Source organism: Rhinolophus hipposideros, assembly GCF_964194185.1.
Source record: "Rhinolophus hipposideros genome assembly, chromosome: 6".
Classification (NCBI taxonomy): domain Eukaryota; kingdom Metazoa; phylum Chordata; class Mammalia; order Chiroptera; family Rhinolophidae; genus Rhinolophus; species Rhinolophus hipposideros.
In genome coordinates, this window is record NC_138052.1 from 75674002 (window position 1) to 75692517 (window position 18516).

The following is an 18516-nucleotide window of genomic DNA, read 5'->3' on the forward strand; positions in this document are numbered from 1 at the left end:
CCATGACTGACAAATCTATTTTATTTTAGTTGAAAAATTATCAAGTGACACCAAACCATTTATGAGAAAATGCAATAACAAACATCCATGAGTGGTTACACAAAATAATTGAACTCCGATGTGTGTGTGTGTGCAGTCACTGTCGTTTGTCTAGCATAATATTATCTAAGACTGAAGTAAATCTTTCAAATTATTGTTCCCTAAGTACAGACATGTATGGATTTTTTATATTTATTGTAATACCAAATAATTTTATAGTTGGTCTAATTTGATCTGCTACTGTTCCACAGTTTTGCCTTCAGAGCCTGTAAAAGGAAGACAAATGAAAAGATGTAATAATTTAAAAAGCACATTAGTAGAATTTGTTTTTATTATCTTTTCTCTCCCTCCCCTTTCTTTCTGTTTACCAGATTTCTGTATTCAATCTGATTCAATAGCTTAGGGGGTGTGGATGTGTGAAGGACACCTGGTGAGGGAAATCGAAACACAAGACCATCATTAGACCTTCCACTGTTTCTATGTGCAGGCTCTCTTGGCTTCTTTGCTTCTCATTCTGAGTTTGTTTGCAGGTATATTGTCAGTTCCATTTCCTCTCTTGGTCCTGCTTCTCCTGTATGCATCAATTCTAATTCCCCACGGTTAGCCCCACTCCAAAGCCTGTCATACTGTTCATTTTCAGAATGGAAGGTACAGTGGATTTATTCATGTGAATGAACATTTAAATAAAAATGTGGAGGCGTGAGCCAATATCCTGATTGGTCCATGACAAAGAAATCTACATCAGCCTGTTTTCATAAAATATTGGGAGAGCTCAATTATATATTTTGAAAATCTGGACTCACAGATGTATCTGTGTCCATTTCCTTACTTATTCACTCTGAGGGAAGGATTTGGTTATCACTGTCATAGACCTGGTTATAAAAATAGAATTAGGTTCTAGGAGAATCAGCAAGCAAGGTTGATCCCTACGGATGTGGGAGGGGGGAGGGTTTCAAAAGCACTGTATCACAGGGACACAATCTCCTCTACCCAGTTTCATTTACAAAATAAGGAAAGACTAGTTAACGTTTTAAGTACCACCTATCATTTACGGGTTCTTGATCGACTGGCTTTTCAGAGTTGGCTTGAGGAATCAGATCTGAAAAATCCACTGCAGTAAATAGAGAATTAAAAGAACAGAGTCTTTAGTATTTAAAGCACACTTGGTTTTGCAGTTATTCTCATTTTCTCCTATCTTGTTGTTTCCACTCCAAATTTCTCTGAATGCCTCGCTCTCTTTGGGAGTGGCAAGATGCCAGGTCACTTTTTCATGGAGTCTCAACCCATGACAGTGGCTTATCCACAGCCCCACGGGCAACATGTGCAAGCAGATGTCCAGCATCTTTCTACCGTCCTCCCTGTGGAGCCTTGGTCCCCATAAGGATGACTTGGATCACTAGGCAATTTCTCAGTGCTTGTCCGCTCCCTCCCATTTCAGGTACAGAAGTAGTGAAAATGGAAACAGTTTAGGTTATTATTATTATTTTTTGGATATGTGATTTTACAGGCAGATATAGCAAATATATAAGCTTCTATAATATTAAACACATAAATACTAATAAATAACAAAATATACACACATATGTATGTGTGTATGTATATGTATGTATATGTAAAATATATATAAATGTGTAAAAACTATATAAAAATTATATATATATGTATATATATGGAGAGACAGAGACAGAGAGAAATTCCTAGATTCCCTCCGTTCAAGACAATTCTAACTCAGGCTTCTTAGTCTCTTCCTCTCACCCACCTCCTGAGGAAGATCCTGGCTTGCCATGCCAGCTATTTGGGGCCTTGTAATGAGGGAATGGAGAAGAAGGGAAAGGTGGGAAGGGTGAAGGCAAGGGGCCAAAGCTGAGATTAGACTATTTGGGAAGAGTTTAAGGTTACGTATGACACAGAAGCAACTTTGGTATTAAAAAAAAATTGTGGACATTTTTACCCCTCCTTCAAAATGTTTATGAAGTATAAGAAAAGACACAGAGTTACTTCAAAATTACTTCAGTTGCTGGGCTGTGTTCTCCTGACCCCTATGTTCTCTGAGACGGGACAGCACGAGTCATGACTCTTAGCAGAGATTTGTAGCTTGACTGACGTACCAGCTGGCATAACTAGGTCTTTTTTCTTTCGCTTGGATTAGGTCAGAATATGTGCTACCTTTATGTTCTGAAGCCAATCTAGGTAAAACATGTTGGGTTTAAGTAACAACCTGTGACATATTCTAAGTTGGTGTTTTCAAACTTTGTTGACCATGACCCACAGTAAAAAATGTATTTCACATGGTAGCTCAGTACATGAACTTCTGTGCATATAATGAAACAGAGTTACACGAAACAATATTTACCCCTTTCCAAACTATTCTTACCATTTCCTTATCTTTTCTACTTTTTTTCTTTCTATTCTAGTTCATTGAAAAAATAATTCTGGTCTCCTTACTTGCCCTTTTATTATCAATTTTATTCTAGGTCAAAGGAAAATGCTAGTTATGAAATTGATTTTATGACCCACTAAATTTTTTCACAACCAACCTAACCCACAATGTATGGAAAGTATGTTATATTTGATTCTAATGCTTATTCAACAAATAGCCCCCCAAACAACCTAAAATCAATCCCATTTTTTTCTGCTTTATCACCACTAAAGTTCTTTAGGCTGTATGAGACTATAACACAGTAGAGGGTCTAAGAACCTAAATTTTCAATTAACAACTTAAATTGTTCCTATGCAAAGACTGCACACACTACTACAATTTGGCTTCTCTTCTTCTGTCCTGGAAAGCTGCCAGTCCCCTGCTTCATGCTAGAGCTTATAGTGTTCTCAGATCTCTCACAAGAGCTGTATGCCCTCAGTCCTTTCCTTGAGAATTGCACCAGTATATGAGTATAATACCACCTGGGGTACTACCTGGGCCACCTGGCATAATACTGCTGCCACCCACATACCTAGGGATAGTGTATCTGACTGGGCCTCTTAAGCTATCGCTTCTGACTGGGACTGACTTCACCACGCTCTTCTGGACAGTTATTTGGGCTGCTTGCTCATCCTCTAGAGAGCCAATGAAGCAGGTGAGTCCTCTAAGCCTGATCCCATCTATTTTATGCTTTGTCTTGCCACCCACATGGCCATATTGCTGAGCTCCCAACCAACCTTTCAGCCAAAACACAGATGCCCCCTACCTACCTTTTCCAGCTTTACTCATCCATTTGGGATCCTCTGCTCTTGTCCAGCTACCCGACTTCTTGTCTTCTGAATATAATTTTATACTCAGGTTCATAGCTCTGGTCATGCCTTGATCACCTGAAATGCCTCCTTCGCCCATGTTTTTCCTTCCGGTGGGATACCTCTCACAACCTCTTTCCTACCCAATCTTCCACTTGCACATCTCCGTTCAGTAAATTACATCAGTAATTCCTACTCATTCTTCTGGACTCAGGTCCCATTTCATCTCTTTGTGAAAACGTTTCCTAATACTCCTAGTCTATGTCGGGAGGCGCCCTGGGTGGTCCCATTACACCCTGGGCCTCTCTCTATCATAACACTTACCTCTCAATAAGGTAGTTATTGATTTGCTTTGCTGTTAGTTTGGTGCAAAAGTAATTGCGGTTTAAAAGGTTAAAAATAATTGCAAAAACCGCAATTAATTTTGCACCAACCTAATATTGCCCATGCTAGACAGTGAGCACTTTGAGGGCAAGAATGATGTTTGATTTATGTTTATGTGCCTAGCACCTAGAACACATTCTTTTTTAAAAAAATTATGGTAAAAACATATTAACATGAAGTCTACCTGCTGCAACAATTTTTTATTGTACGATACCTACAGTATTTTAACTATATGCATATTGTTGCACAGTAGATCTCTAGAATTTTTTCATCTTTTGTGCCTAAACTAGCAGTTTCTGAATAAATGCCCATTTGATGATCTTTAGCCATCTTAGGTCCCAACTAGATTTCAAGATACTATTAAATTTTCTCCTTCATACAATACAAGGGTCTTTTCTTGTATCTAGATTATTAATGATGTACATTCTTTTCCTTTGACCCATTTTGCCCTATTTCATTGTTTTTTTTAAGCTGTTGCATATCTAGGCACTACCGTTTCATATTTTCATGGCTCCTTTCCCCTAGACATGTTTGTGTGGCCATAACTCCCTACATGTGTCCCCCAGTGTCTCTCACAGTGACCAGCATGCAGAAGGTGCTTAATGACTATCTGGTAATTGCCTTCAAAGATTTTATTAGGTTTTAAATATGATCTTCTTTTTGAGTATAGGATGAGGGTGATGAAGGACTCAACTTCTGTTTTATGGCTAATAGGTGATCAAATTCCTTTGAAATTTAGTGAAAATTTTTTGACATTTAGTGTTAAGCCTTGGATATAAAGGGCATTTCTTTTCTTCAATCGATATACCTACCATCTGAAACTCTTTGATTTTCCTGGTTGTCATTTGTGGTGGGTAAGGTGGTCTTTTCATCCGTTTCGGCTGAGCCATTTTCTAAAAGTCAGAAAATGAAGTATTAAACTTCATAGAAAAGATTAAACAATCCTCATCCATAAATCATCTCATTGGTATGCTAATAAGCAGAGATGTCTGTACTCTGCAAATTCTGACTATTTTCAATGCTCTGATCATGGAATCTCTGGAAGCATTGGTGTTTTGGACAAGGTCCAATGGTGAAAGAGTGAAGATCAACTCTATATATGCTTTGACCTTTGTTAATAAAAACACAGCATAAGATCGGGTAATTTTCTTTCAGAAAACCCTCTGTAATGCAAGTATTGTGGGAAATTTAGGACTAACAGTCAATGGAGTGAAATGTAGAATGACTGCTTTATAGCCCATTATCATGAAAGGAATTTGGAGCTCTAGTATGGCAAATGCGGGAAACCACATGCAGGGCCTCTAAATCCTGAGAAAAAGAGTTTGCCTTAAAACCAGCTGCATCAGAATCTATGCCTGCACCCTCTGCCTATGCTCTGCCTCTGGGCTTTGGTTTGGCCCACTCCTGGTGATTTGCCCACCAACCAGAACTGAGTTTGAATTCCCAAAGCCTGCCCTTGGCCCACAACTTCTTTCCCTTGTGGTCTCTCTGCCCTTCCTTCCACTTGCCGTACTTTGACCTCCCTAAACTTTCTCTGGTCTGGACCAAGGGCAGTCCTGTCCCCTGCCAGGTTCTTTTTATGAATTAATACAGCTGAGAGGTATCAACTGTTTTAATTGGTTGAGATCTATACCACAGTGGTTGTTAAATATTTTCAATATTACCCTTGCCTGGAGCTTTTTATTTTATTTCTATTTATCGCTTCCTTCTTTATCCAATCTAGACCCCTATAGTCAGTGCATCGCTTCATCAGCTTTCCTGCAATTATCCTCAACTCCTTTGCCTCACCTCCTTCCTTCCCAAATGCTATGTCAAATAACAAAACTGTACTCATTTTCCATTTCCATATTCAATGCCAATAACCAAATCACTTTAGCACCCATTTAGGATGCCAATAAAACAAGAGAAATAGGAGAAAAAAATGTAAGACAAATAAAAACTTTGGGGAAGTAATTTGATATTCCAAATAAAGTCATAATGGAAATACCCAGAATTTTGTAGGAATACAGTGTAATGTTATTTTTATTCTAACTGCATTTATTCTACTAGCAGGGGTGGCAGTACATTCCAATAAATCATGCACCTAAGTTTCCACTCCTGGTTCCAGGCAGGGAATCACACAAAAGCACACTGGAGTCACTACAAGTTTAGTTTCTAACTTTCACTGAGCCTTCAGTTCTACAATAATAATAATAATAATAATAATAATAATAATAATAATAATAGTCATTTCCATTGTCCTTCTTTCCTTTTAATAGTTATTTCAAAACTTCACCTCTTTCTTTATGACCCTAGTCTTGGGGATCTGGCCTTGCTGCCAATTTTGTTCTGAGTCTCCCCACCCTACATTCTTCTCTGCATCCACACCTATTACCTCTTCCCTTCTCTTGGACCTCAGTAGCAAGACACTTTCTGTTTGAAGTGGATCCCATGTTCTAGAGCTTGTTTTCTACTGCTGTCTTTAAGATCTTTCTCCTTATTGCCCTCCATCTTCAACCCTGTCCCTCCCCAATGGGAGTTAAACGTTAATATCCAGCCATCCATGGACATCTATCTGTGCACCGATTTATATTTTTGGATGTGGGAAACATGCATGTGGAACAAAATTCAAAAGGCTGAGAGACCATGCAACGAAGAAGTCTTCCTTCCTCATCCACTCACGTCCTTCCCAAGAAGGTCATCATGGTTATCAGCTTTTTCTAATCACTACCAGTTGCTCGCTTGGCCTCCAGAGACATGTCTCCAGTCCAGATTTCTCACTTGGACTCCAGAGACATGTGTCCATAGCACACCAGATATTTTCACTTAGAACCCTCTCGAAAATCTGCTCCTTCTCCTATATCCCTTAAACCACAGTTTCCTAATCGTTTTCATGACTTAGTACACACAGAAAATGATAAGGACAATTGAGGCAACCAGCCAGGGGATTCCAGATGCCCCAGACTCAGTCCCTGGGGCTCAGGAGATCAAGAGCCCCCCATACCCAACCCATCTGTGGCTGACTGCTGGGTCTCAGGGAATGACACCACCATACGAGTATGTCCAGATGCCAAAAACATCGGGGCATTCTTGACTTCCTGAAGCTCTCATTTATCCTCTAGCTCAGATTGGTCAAGTTCTGTCACAATCTAGCTCCTTCTCTACATCTGCATGGTTGCTTCTTGATTTAAAGCCCTCATCATTTCTCTACCTGCAAAAGAACTGGTCTTATTACTATTTCTGGTCTTTCCACTCCAATTCATTCTTCCCGTATAAACAGAGTGGCCATTATCAAATTAGAATCTGCTTCTGTCCCTCCCCTGCCTTAAAGCCTGCATTTGTTTTAACGAGGGAAGTAACCTATCTGCCTCCTGACCTTTCTCACCTCAAACTTTAGTTTCCCAATAAAATGAATTGGCAATTCCCTAAAAGTTCTTTGGTACTTCTTTGCCTTCATATGCATTGCTCCCTTCTAGATGGAACAACCTCTCATATAGCTTAGCGAATGCCTTCTTTCCTCGCAGCGCTAGGTGTAGATGTTACTTCCTCCAGAAAGCCCGTATCAAAATTCCTGCTGGGGGGTTCCCGATGCTCTCACGGCACGCAGAACATCCCTCCAGCCCACAGCATTAAACACACCAGCTCGGCAGCAAGGCTGTGGCTGCTGAGGCTAGGGGCCTCCCCTCCCACTCTGCTCCCATTTCTACCCTCTCCATTCCACAGAATTGTTCTCATCAAAGTCACAAATGACCTCTATGTCATACACCTGTCAGGGACTTTTTATTTTATTTGTTTCCTAGGTAGCACTTGACACTGTGGACCAGACTTATTCCTGGAATACTCTATCGTTAGGTCTTCCACGACATCAGATTTCAGGGTCTCGTGCTGTCTCTCTGATCATCCCTTTCTCACAGTCCTCTGTCAGCCATGCCTGTGCTACTGAACAGTTGAAGGCAAAGTTCCTCCAGGCCTTCTCCTCGCATTCTCTCTAGACAATATCCAGCATGCTCATGGCTTCATATCTGTTTATGAGGCAATGATTCCCAGTTTGACAGCCACAGTCCAGATCTTTCTGAGCTCCAGAAAGTATGCAGTTCTCTATCTGATGTTTCCATTTTAGATACCCCATAGGTATTTCAGAATCAAAATGCAAGAAACTAAACTCATTCTCCTCTGGCACCGTGCCCTGCCTCTACCACCCAACACACGCATTCTCTTTCCATCTCTTTCTCAAATAATGTTCTATTACCATTTTCCCCTTATCAGTAAATCCACTCCATTGCCCAACCAGAAGAAGCCTAAGTCCTCTGTTAATCCCAGAGCCATTCCATCATCAAGTCTGGATAATTCCACCTCCTAAATATCTCAAAATTCTACTGCCTCAAGCCTTGTCTGCAATCATCTCTTTCTTGGGTCACCGGACTACCCTCCTGATATCTGTTTTTCTGCAAGCAGTCTAGCCTTGTTCCAATCTGTTTCCCAAACTAATTGCAAACCTGATCAGGTCACTCTCCATCCAAAGCCTTCTGTAACTTGCACATGTACTCTTCATGGCTTTGTCTCTCAGCTTCACCTCTTTAGGCTGCGGCCACACAAGCTATTTTCAGTTTTTCAAACCAATTGATAGAGGTTTTCCTGCCTCAGGTTCTTTTCTTTAATCCTCAGGCATAAGTTCGCACAGCACAGCACCTTGTACTTCTCATCCCTAAGAGTCACCACAACTGCAGTCACTTGTATAATTTATGATCCCTTGATGGACTTCCAAAAGGGCAAGAACAGGTCTTATTCAACCCATATTTCTAGCTCCTAGCATTGGCTTATAGTTGGTAATCCATAAATATTAACAAAAGGAAGGAATGCTGTCCTCTCCAAAAGCACTTGATGAAAGCTCTTTGCCTAAATGAATGTATTTATTTCTATGTTTCTATTTCCATATTTAAGGTAAGATTTTCCTTAAGGCAAAAGAAAGAAAGATGATAGCATTTCCTTATGAGTTGATGATTAGAGAAGCTGCCAACAAGAAAAGTAAGCTTATTGAAATTTATTTATTTTTTTAAGCTACCTAAATAAATGTTGTGTTGTGGGGTTGAACTGTTCCCCCAGGAGATTATGTTGAAGTCCTAATCCCTGGTATTTGTGAATGGGATCTTATTTGGAAATAGCTTTAACAGATATAATCAAGTGAAGATGGGGTCATACTGGATTAGGGAGGACCCAGAATGCAGTAACAAGGAGAGAGAGATTTGGAAACATAGACACACACACACGTGGAAGACAGACACATGAAGACAGAGGGAGAGATTAGAGCGATGCAGCTACAAGCCAGGAATGCCTCAGATGCTAGAAGAGACAAGGACAGATTCTCCCCTGGAGCCTTCCCAGGGACCACGGCCCTGCCCACACTTCAGTTTAGGTGTTCTAGTCTCCAGGACTATGAAAGAATACATTTCTGTTGTTTTACGTCATCCAGTTTGACATCACTTGCTATGCCAGCCCTAAGGAACTAATACATATGTATTCACAAAATGTATAAGGTCATAGTGTTTCTAACATGTGATTTCTTTACCATTCCTAGGAGGTGTTTCATTTCCAAGGACATAATGAACTTGGCATTGTATTTTGTCAATAATTTAAAGGTGATAAAATATGGATTATAGTTATCTAAATTAAATAGTGACTCAGTTTTGACAAATACTTTAATACTCTTTCAATAACAGCCCAATAAAACAGCACATGTAAAAGATTACCTGATTGATATGGCTGAAAATTTATCAAGTCTCCCAGCGCAACAAGTTTCTCCTGTTGAAAAATTATATAATCAAAGAATTAAATGACCACAGTTACTAACTTAATCATTCTTTACTAGAAAAGCACTTTTGATTCTTGACTTTGAAGTAACCAACAAATATTTCTAACATACCAAAAACTATATAACTAAATGAGTAGTACTCGTGTGCTTTCTTCCAACTTGTGTTGGCTCCTTATTGTTTTTAGGAAGCAGATTCTAATTGAACCCAAAAGAAACCAATGTATGCCTTGGTTTAGGGGAATCAGTTTAAAGTCATTATCAAAGTCAGTTGCCTTGTATCTAGTCTGACATTACCTGAATCAGATCACTTGTCATTCTGGTCATTATTTGTTCACTTATTTCAATATCTTCGAGATCTGTAAGAACCACCCAAGTTCCATTCTCAAATTTCACAGGCATAGAAAAGACAATTCCTTCAGGTATACCAAACTGGCCTGCAATGAGCAAACACAGAGCAAAACAAAACAGAAGCACTCAGAACAGTAAGTCTTACCTATCGAGCATTGTAGAAAAGAACAGACATAGGTTTTTAGTGATAATGGTGGAACTAAGTTTCTGGGAACCCCTCCGCAGGGAGGCATGAAACACTGACTCTAGAAGTATTGATTGAGCATCTCTCCAAGTTCTGACAATCCCCCCTTCTGTGTTTCTCTCTGAAGAGAGAAATGTTCCTTCTTCTTTACCCTCTTTGTCCTGGGCTCAGACTCCCTGCCACTGCCTGGAGGACTGATGCCGTCTTTGTCTTCCATCTTGTCTGAGTTCCTTTTGGCTGCTTCCCACGGGTTTTCCTTATCCCCCTCGGGCCCATGACTCCAAAGCCTTTGTCCGTTCTGGCCTTCCACTCCTCGAGCCTCCTACTGCGGTCACATAGCTAAGGGATGAGGACTGGGAAGGGAAAGAGAGGGAGCAGGAAAGTTGGTGATTTCCTCACAGCTCCCAGGTCCCAGGTTGGATGTGCTCCGAATCAAAACAATTGACAGTACTTATTATCAACAGAGCAATATTCAGATAAAACTGCACCCCCACTTTTGTGCCTCAATCAAATAAGAAAATTATGCTTGCCATTCTAGTCATCAAAAATGTTGCCGCGAGGGCAAAGAATTGCAGATAGTCAAGAAACTAGTATCTAAAACACTTTCTTCAGGGGGTGTCCCCGGTCCTCTGTTCACTTTCTATTTGTTTTCTCTCTAAAGAACCAGCTTTATTGGTGAACAACACACGAAGGTCTACCTTCGTATACGGTACAGTTTAACTGTGGTATAATGATCACTTGCTCCTCATTCCTAATATTGCATTGTTTATTGACGAAGTCCTACAGAGATTAATTAAATTTCCTACAAGGAAAGATAAGGTTTAAAAGGCCGATTTAATATACTGATTTGAATTCCCACAAAGGAGATGTTCATACATCTTAATTTCAATGGAACAAGATTCACTGAGTGCCTGCCCACAAAGGAGCAGCAGGGAGACCCAGGCAAAGCCCTGTCCTCAGGGTACACACACGCTAATGGAGGGAACACACACAAGTAATCCTACCATCCACAACGGCAGGCAGGCGGTAATACGCTCTCTGATGGAAGAACACAAGGCTATGTGCGCACAGAGGAGAGACAGAGATTAATTGATTTGGGGAGATTTCCTTGAGCTGCACCACAGCCATAAGAAGAATGGGGAGGATGGTCCCATTAATACCAGAAGGAATACAAGGAACACCATTATGAAATTGTGAAAATACAGGCAGCTTACGGACATGTTAAGAGATAGACAGGTGGGGAGTCACAAGTAGGAACAGAAGTCATGCATGGAGGGTTTTCAATATTACGAGATGAGAAAGACCCAGGTTTACCTTCACTCAATACTCCTAATGACACGATCTCCTCAGGTGGTGAGCCATGGTACCAGTATTTCAACGTAGTGGCTATACTGTGTGCAGCTAAGATGCCTCCAAATTGTTTTCCCGTGGTGGTCAACTGTTTAAGAGTTGCCACAAAGTCTCTGTTTACCCACTCACTATAAGGAGAGAAAGAAACAATTTTACAATGGAGGGAGGAATGGAAATGAAAAAGAATGTTCCCTAGGTCAGTGGATCTAAGTCCAAGTGTTTTGTGAACGTCTCCACCTGAACGTCTCCACCAAAGAGGAATGTGACTTCCTCTGTCTTTTCTTCAAGCTTCTTCAACCCCATAATAAGTTGATTGAAAAGTAATGAAATAGAACAGAAAGGAATCCCAAAGTTTCAAACTAAAAACATGATAGCATAAAAATGGAACACCTAAAAGTGGTCAAAGGATGCAAGAACAATTACTTTTATTACAAAGAATTTATTCTATGTAGATGCCATCTTGGAACCAGTGGAATCCTTCATTTTAAATAAAATAATATCATAAGACATTGAATTATTCACATTGACAACTAGGGGAGTAATTATGTTTTATAATCTGAAGTTTAAAGTCAGGGAATAGTCCTGCTGGACTAGAGCAAGTGCTAAACGGCTGCCGCAGCTAAGCCACCACAATACAGCTCCACTGGTCACTGCCCCTACCTAGCAGGCAGCAAACGTAGAGAACCATGCTCCAAGAGGGTGAACCCAGAAACATGTGATTTCTATGGATGGATGAAGTTCTTGAGGTCTGAGGAAGGGAAGGAAAGAGAGAGGGAGTGGAAAGGGTTACAAAGTTTTGAAAGATGCTTCAAAGGCACTCACTCCTTCGCCTTTCTCTCCTCTGCCCTATCCTGACAGCGTTGACTGTGGCGGACACGATTCTAAGTGCTTTACTGTAGTATGAATCCATTTACTCTTCCCAATGACCTTATAAGGCACATACTACACATACTACCGTACCATTTCCACTTTGCAGATGAAAACACTGAGGCACAGAGAGGTTAAGTAACTTCTCTACAGTCACACAGCTAATAAGTGACTATGTAAAAATTCCAACCCAGGTGGCTTGGTTCTAGCGACTGCGCTCCTCACCAATTCTTGATTTTGCCTCTCCTGGGACAGAACACCCGGCATGGCCTGGACCTGCTCCCATCTTAATTCTTTGTTCTTGGAAAAGTTTTAACCAAATTTCAACCTGAATACATACTCATACCTGTGCTTTTACGTTAAATAAGATTCACTTTACATACACTTGCTTTAGAGATAACTTTAATGGAATTATTCACTTTAAGGATAATCTGAATTATAAAAATTCATAATTTCAAAACCAGATAAGTTGGGGGTAGAGACTGACTAGTTGAAATTCTATGGAACTCTTTCTGTTTCTTCCATCAAGAGCATAAACAAAGATGAGTGTGAACAATACTAAGTTATTTTTGTACAAAGATTTCTAAGATGATTTAAAAGATTGTAACAATTATTAAACATTTATTCAACATTGTTAGTACACGTCACTTAAAAATAGACAGTACCTATCAAAAATCAAGCTTAAAACAGGGCGTGAAAACTGAGGAGGTCCCCAAATAGCACTCTCATATCTGTAAATCTTGGCTTTTCTCAGATCAACGTAGCTATTTCCACTAATATTACCCCAAATTATCACATCTTTGATGCCTGTGAAGAAAATAAACAAAATTAACATAATAATGAACGTCATTATAAAAAGTTGCCTGCAGCCTATATTTTTGTTCCTGTGTTTGTTTTCGGATTGGTCTTTTAGGATAGATCCTAATAATATAAAACAAAGTTTATGCTGCCTAAAACTGTGCAAATGATATGGATCATCTCCTTAATCATCAGGGTTTGGCAATCCCTACGAATGCCCTACAAATGGTGTGGGCATGTACTGAAATCAAGAAACACTGAAATGCTCCCTGAAGAAATTGCTATTGAAAATTAGACCACTGGCAATGATCCTAAACTCGTTCCTCTGCTTGCCTTAAGATAACTTTTTGTCTGTTTTGATTCTGACAAAAAGTCCTTGATTCTAGACTGGAGTAGAAATTTGGGCAAATGACTTAACTTCCTGGGTGGGTTATGTTTCCTGCAGGATGAAGGACCTATAATAAGGGGATCCTGAAGAACATCTTTTTTTTTTTTTAAATTTATTTATTGAGGTGACAATTGTTAATGAAATTACATAATTTCAGGTGTACAATTCTGTATTACATCATCTATAAATCCCATTGTGTGTTCACCACCCAGAGTCAGTTCTCCTTCCATCACCATATATTTGATCCCCCTTACCCTCATCTCCCTCCCCCCACCCCCTTACCCTCTGGTAACCACTAAACTACTGTCTGTGTCTATGAGTTTTTGTTTCTGAAGAACATCTTAAGCAACACATCGTTATTGAATTAGCTTCTGTGTGTGAGGCACTTTCAGGTAGCAGGCTTAGAAGAAAGCCAAGCAGGCCAAATCCTTCCAACATTCTGTGGGGGGGGGGAGTGGGTGGAGGGAGGGACAGAGCCCCAGAAAGCAGTTTCCAGGCTCTCGGCCTCACCTGGAAAGGTACTGGCTCGGGTAGTAAATGGCCATCAACTGTGACTGGATGGCCATCAGCTGTGGTTATTGGCCGTTAGCTGTAACCAGTGAGCCATTGGTCACTGATATAACTGCCATGGCTACGCTAGCAGAGGAAGATGGGGGCTAGCAAGAGCGGATTGCAGCTAGCAAGTGGGAGTTGGTTGGTTGGCAGAGAAGCAGATGGTGGATTGCGCATCGTGTGGCGCCTGCTTCCTGTATCTCCAACCCAGCCGCCAGCGAGGATATAGTGGTATGACTCCCCTATCTATGGCTCTATGGGTGTTCCTTGTTGGCCTAGCCATGTCCTACATTCTTGTGTGGGGAGCAGGACCAGAGTCCCTGCATGACACTGAGAAAACAACTACATACAAAGCGACAGGTACTTTGAAAAAAAAAAAGAGAGGATGGGGTTGGAGAGAAATCAAGGCTGGTATTTAATGTGATTCTATAATTATAAATTTCCTAGGAATATTGTATCCAAAGTGAAAAGTAATTTTATTGATTTATTTATTAAGTTATTTATTTGCTTAAAGACTCAATTTCCTTACAAGGCCACGTCACTTCCTGTGGGGAAGATTAACTTTTTTCCTGTTCTCCTGTATGAGGTTAAGATTGCTGTTGGCTTCAAGTAACAGAATATCCTACCGACTTGGCTTAAGTAGAAGGAATTGACTTTTCTCAGATAACAAAAAGTCAAGGTAGGCAGTGACACTGGGGGTTGATCAGCAACTCAAAGACATTATTCTCTTGGCCTTGCCCTCATGGTCCTAAAATGGCTGCAGCAGCTCCAAGTTTCACACACTCACATAGCTGTGTTCACAAGCAGGCAGTAGGGAAAGAATGGGACAGAGGATTTCTCTTTTTCCTTTTCAGGGAGTTAAATATCTTTTCCAAAGGACTTCAAGTAGACTACACCGGTCAGCCACCCCCAGCTGCAAGAGAAGCTGAAACAAGGAGTGTCTCTGAACCTTTATGGTAAGAGACAGACTAGAGGTTGAATGGATCTTGGGTGGTCAATCATCAGTGTCTACCATCTCCTCTGAGATTCTCTCTCTCATCAAAATGACTCACGAAGTAGGAATAGCTGGTACTCCCTCCATCACCCAACTCCCAAGAGAGCTAGTGATGTGTACTTGGGCCCTTCTATTAGCTTCATGTTGTAGGAGGGAAGGGAAAGTGATTGCCTCGTTTGGAGCTCATGGGATCCCACATGGAGAAAATAATTCTCCAGCCCCCAATAAGCGTATGGTAGGCATTTGTCTTAAAGTTTAAAGAAGCCTTTTAATCTCACTAGGTATCATTTTTCTTATCAGCTGTAAGGCCCTTTGTAGCTCGAATTCCCTAAATTACGCTAGAGAGAAGAACAGTGGACATCTGCTGTTTTCTCCTTCTAGGATCTCTTCCGACATTGTTTTCTCTAACAGCATCCTGGTTTTTATATCAATAACTATTGTTCCCCACGTTCTGGCAATATGATTTGTCATATTCTGTCAATATGGGTGAAGCTGTCCTCACCCCACAGGTCTATCAGTAGGCATGAGACCCAGATTCCAGAGTCCTGGTCACAATGATTGATTCAAAGATGGGCATGCGGTCCAGGCCTGCCCAATCAGGTATTATCCTGCTACTTCAAAGAATTGAGAGAGAAAGCCCAATTTCAACTGGGGTAGCTAAGCTATAAACAAATAAGTTTGGGGATGCCAGTGTCCATTTTGCCACGTCTTAGAGAGCCTGCTTGTGAATCAAACAAATGCTGAGGAAAGCAGAGCTGAGCAATAGGCCAAGAAAGAACACAAGCTGGTCCTGATATCAGCATTTAAGCCCCAGCATCCAGCTGTGTCTGAAGTAAGAACTACCTCCTGTGCTTTTCAGTTATGTGAGAGTTCTCTGTCGCACTCCAGTCACTTTGCGGGGACGGTCCGTCACTTGCAACAGAAAGCCCCAGTTAAGCTAAAGCACATGGTCGGACACACCAGTTATGTGTGAACCAAACTCAGGATATCCTGAAAAGGTTTGCTACCCTCTTGGCATCTGTAATTCTCCCTGAATGATTCTCCTCGATGCCGTTTTCCCGAAAATAAGACCTAGCTGGAAAATCAGCTGTAATGTATCTTTTGGAGCAAAAATTAATATAAGACCTGGTATTATATTATTATATTATATTATGTTATATTTATTATGTTATATTATACTGGGTTTTATAGTAAAATAAGACTGGGTCTTTTATTAATTTTTGCTCCAAAAGACGCATGACAGCTGATGGTCCAGCTAGGTCTTATTTTCGGGGAAACATGGTGGTTTTTCTATTTCATGTCATTACGTTTAAATCTGTCGCTGGTGCTGAGTCTCCCCTTGTGGCTCCACTGACAATTCTACTTTGACTACTGTCCCTCTCATGTCTTTTCTTTTCCCAATTTTTCTTCGTTTTTCTTTTTCCCCCGATTCTTATATGGTTATTGTGTTTGAGTACTGCAGGGCTTAGAATTTATGGCACCAGCAGGCCCACAAGAGAGCAGCTTTCTGGCTGCAAGCCCCGGCCACGCTGCACCTTGTTTTGGATTTTGTAGCACTGCCTCTTCTTGCACTTTCATCAGCGTATCACGGACCCTGTGTGATAAATCAGTGTCTACACAGGCATGTAAGGTGGACAGCAGAGATACAATGATTAGAAAATGTTTTCCTCTCCTACTGAATAATTTTAGTATCAGTTTGGCTGAGAGGCAGGCACTGACCTGGGGCTAAGACGCTGAATGAAGATTTGTATGCCAGAACACCAGGCTTTACGGTTCTAGGGCTTCCCTGTAAGGAATGGGTCATACAGCCCTTGCTATCGCGTGTTAGGAGCTCATGAAGTCCTTCATAGGCCCATTCAGAGCGTTCTAGGCTCCCAGTTCATTGTCTTTCCCATAACTATGAGGCCAGGCAGATGGCCTTGCACTTCCTGTTCTCAATGGGTTCCGTTGTGCCTGCTCCATCTAAGGGCACAAAGAGCCACAAATTGTCACGTATGACAGGTATTTTTCAACACAGCGCTCCCCTTTTAAATACAACAACCCATTTTCTGCCTAGTCTCATTCTCATATGATTCTGATATCTAGCAGCTCAAAGAGTCTTAAGAGGAGAAACTGATCAGGTATCATCATCTCCGTGATGAGTTTACTGTCCTTGCCAATGTTTACTGTGTGCCAGGCATTCTAAGCACTTTAGAAATATTATCTCACTGAATCCTCGCATCTATTCAAGGAGGTCGGTAATATTATCATCCTCATTTTACAGAAGAGGAAACTCAGGCACAGCAATGTTAAGTGATTGTCCCAGGTGGGAAGTGGGGTGCAGGCACTCGAACATAGCCTGCTTATTGTTTAAAAAGCACTGATTACCTTAGTTGACTGTTATCTGGGAAAAAAATGGAGTCCTGGGTTTCAAATTATTACTTGAAAATGTAAATCTTATGATAGTAAATATGTGCTTCTTAATTTTTATGGTGATGGACAAAATAAATCATGGAAGCCAGTTTAAAAAACAATGTTTGCACAGTAGTAAAATCACACAAGAAGTTCTTTGTATCTGCTTTACACTTCCTATTCCTGATACCCCGAAAGGTTCTTCCTAGCTGCTTTGAAATCATGTTGTTTAAAAACAAACAAACAAACAAACAAACAAACAAACAAACAAACAAACAGTTCACTCACAGGAAGGGGTTGTTTTCAGTTTTCTGGCCAGTGCAGCTTTGGCTTCTCCTTCCACCCCCAGCGCCACAGCGATAATATTGTGCCTGATGTTTGGGGCATATCTCATAAGCAACACCGCTTTAAGATTGATGAAAGTTTTCCCTCCTACAAGAACTCGGACGGAGTCATGAGCATTTTTCTCGATCAGGTATCCGTAGAGCCTGCACAGAGGGACCCGGCTCCGCAGGCAGTCCTCTAACGTGTACACCTCCCTGTCAGTGGGGTCGTCCAGGATGATGATCACATGGGCCTGGCGGAAGGCCTCCTCCACTCTAGTGCAGACCGAGACGCTCCGGAGGAAGGGCGACACCAGGTCCCACGTCTCCGTCGCAAGGATTTTGAGATGCTCTTCTGCCTGCTTGTTGTCAAATAGAGTTATGCTAATTTCCGTGTGCATTCCAAACACTTCCCCGCTGGTCAGTATGGGAATTAAGTTGTAGCAGGCAGGAGCCGAGGCACTAATGACAATGCAAAGCCAGATTATGAATGGTTACATCTTTGGCCCCTTTTAAGCCTTTGTTTTTAATAGACATTTCTGTATGTGCATTACTAGGGTGATTTCATGTTCTAAAAAGGCATACACAGCTGCAACTTTTCCCCCATGTTTTGCATATGCTGTTGTTTCTTTTTTTAAAATTTAGCTTTATTGAGGTATAATTGACAAAATTGTGAGCTATTTAAAGTGTACAATTTGATATATGTATTTATTGTGAAAGGATTTCCCCATCAAGTTAATTAACAGGTGCATCACCTCACATACTTTTTTTTTTTTTTGATGAGAACTCTTAATTTTTAAGGCTAAAAGTCAAAAGTAGAACAAAAACTTCTCACTACTAACCCCTTGCTCTGGCCATCAGAAAATAACCCCCAAACAAGAA

The 18516-nt window shown here is 40.8% G+C and overlaps 1 protein-coding gene across 1 annotated transcript in view; it reads right to left on the reverse strand.

Annotated features, from left to right (window-relative positions):
- The window catches only part of MDH1B (malate dehydrogenase 1B), a 25713-nt gene continuing 7197 nt past the window's right edge, over positions 1-18516 (reverse strand). The window contains 8 exon segments of the mRNA XM_081051104.1: positions 1-305; positions 408-466; positions 4464-4544; positions 9378-9429; positions 9734-9873; positions 11286-11449; positions 12854-12995; positions 17600-18096. Of these exon segments, the coding sequence (XP_080907230.1) occupies positions 264-305; positions 408-466; positions 4464-4544; positions 9378-9429; positions 9734-9873; positions 11286-11449; positions 12854-12995; positions 17600-18096 (1177 nt within the window). The 3' untranslated portion in view covers positions 1-263.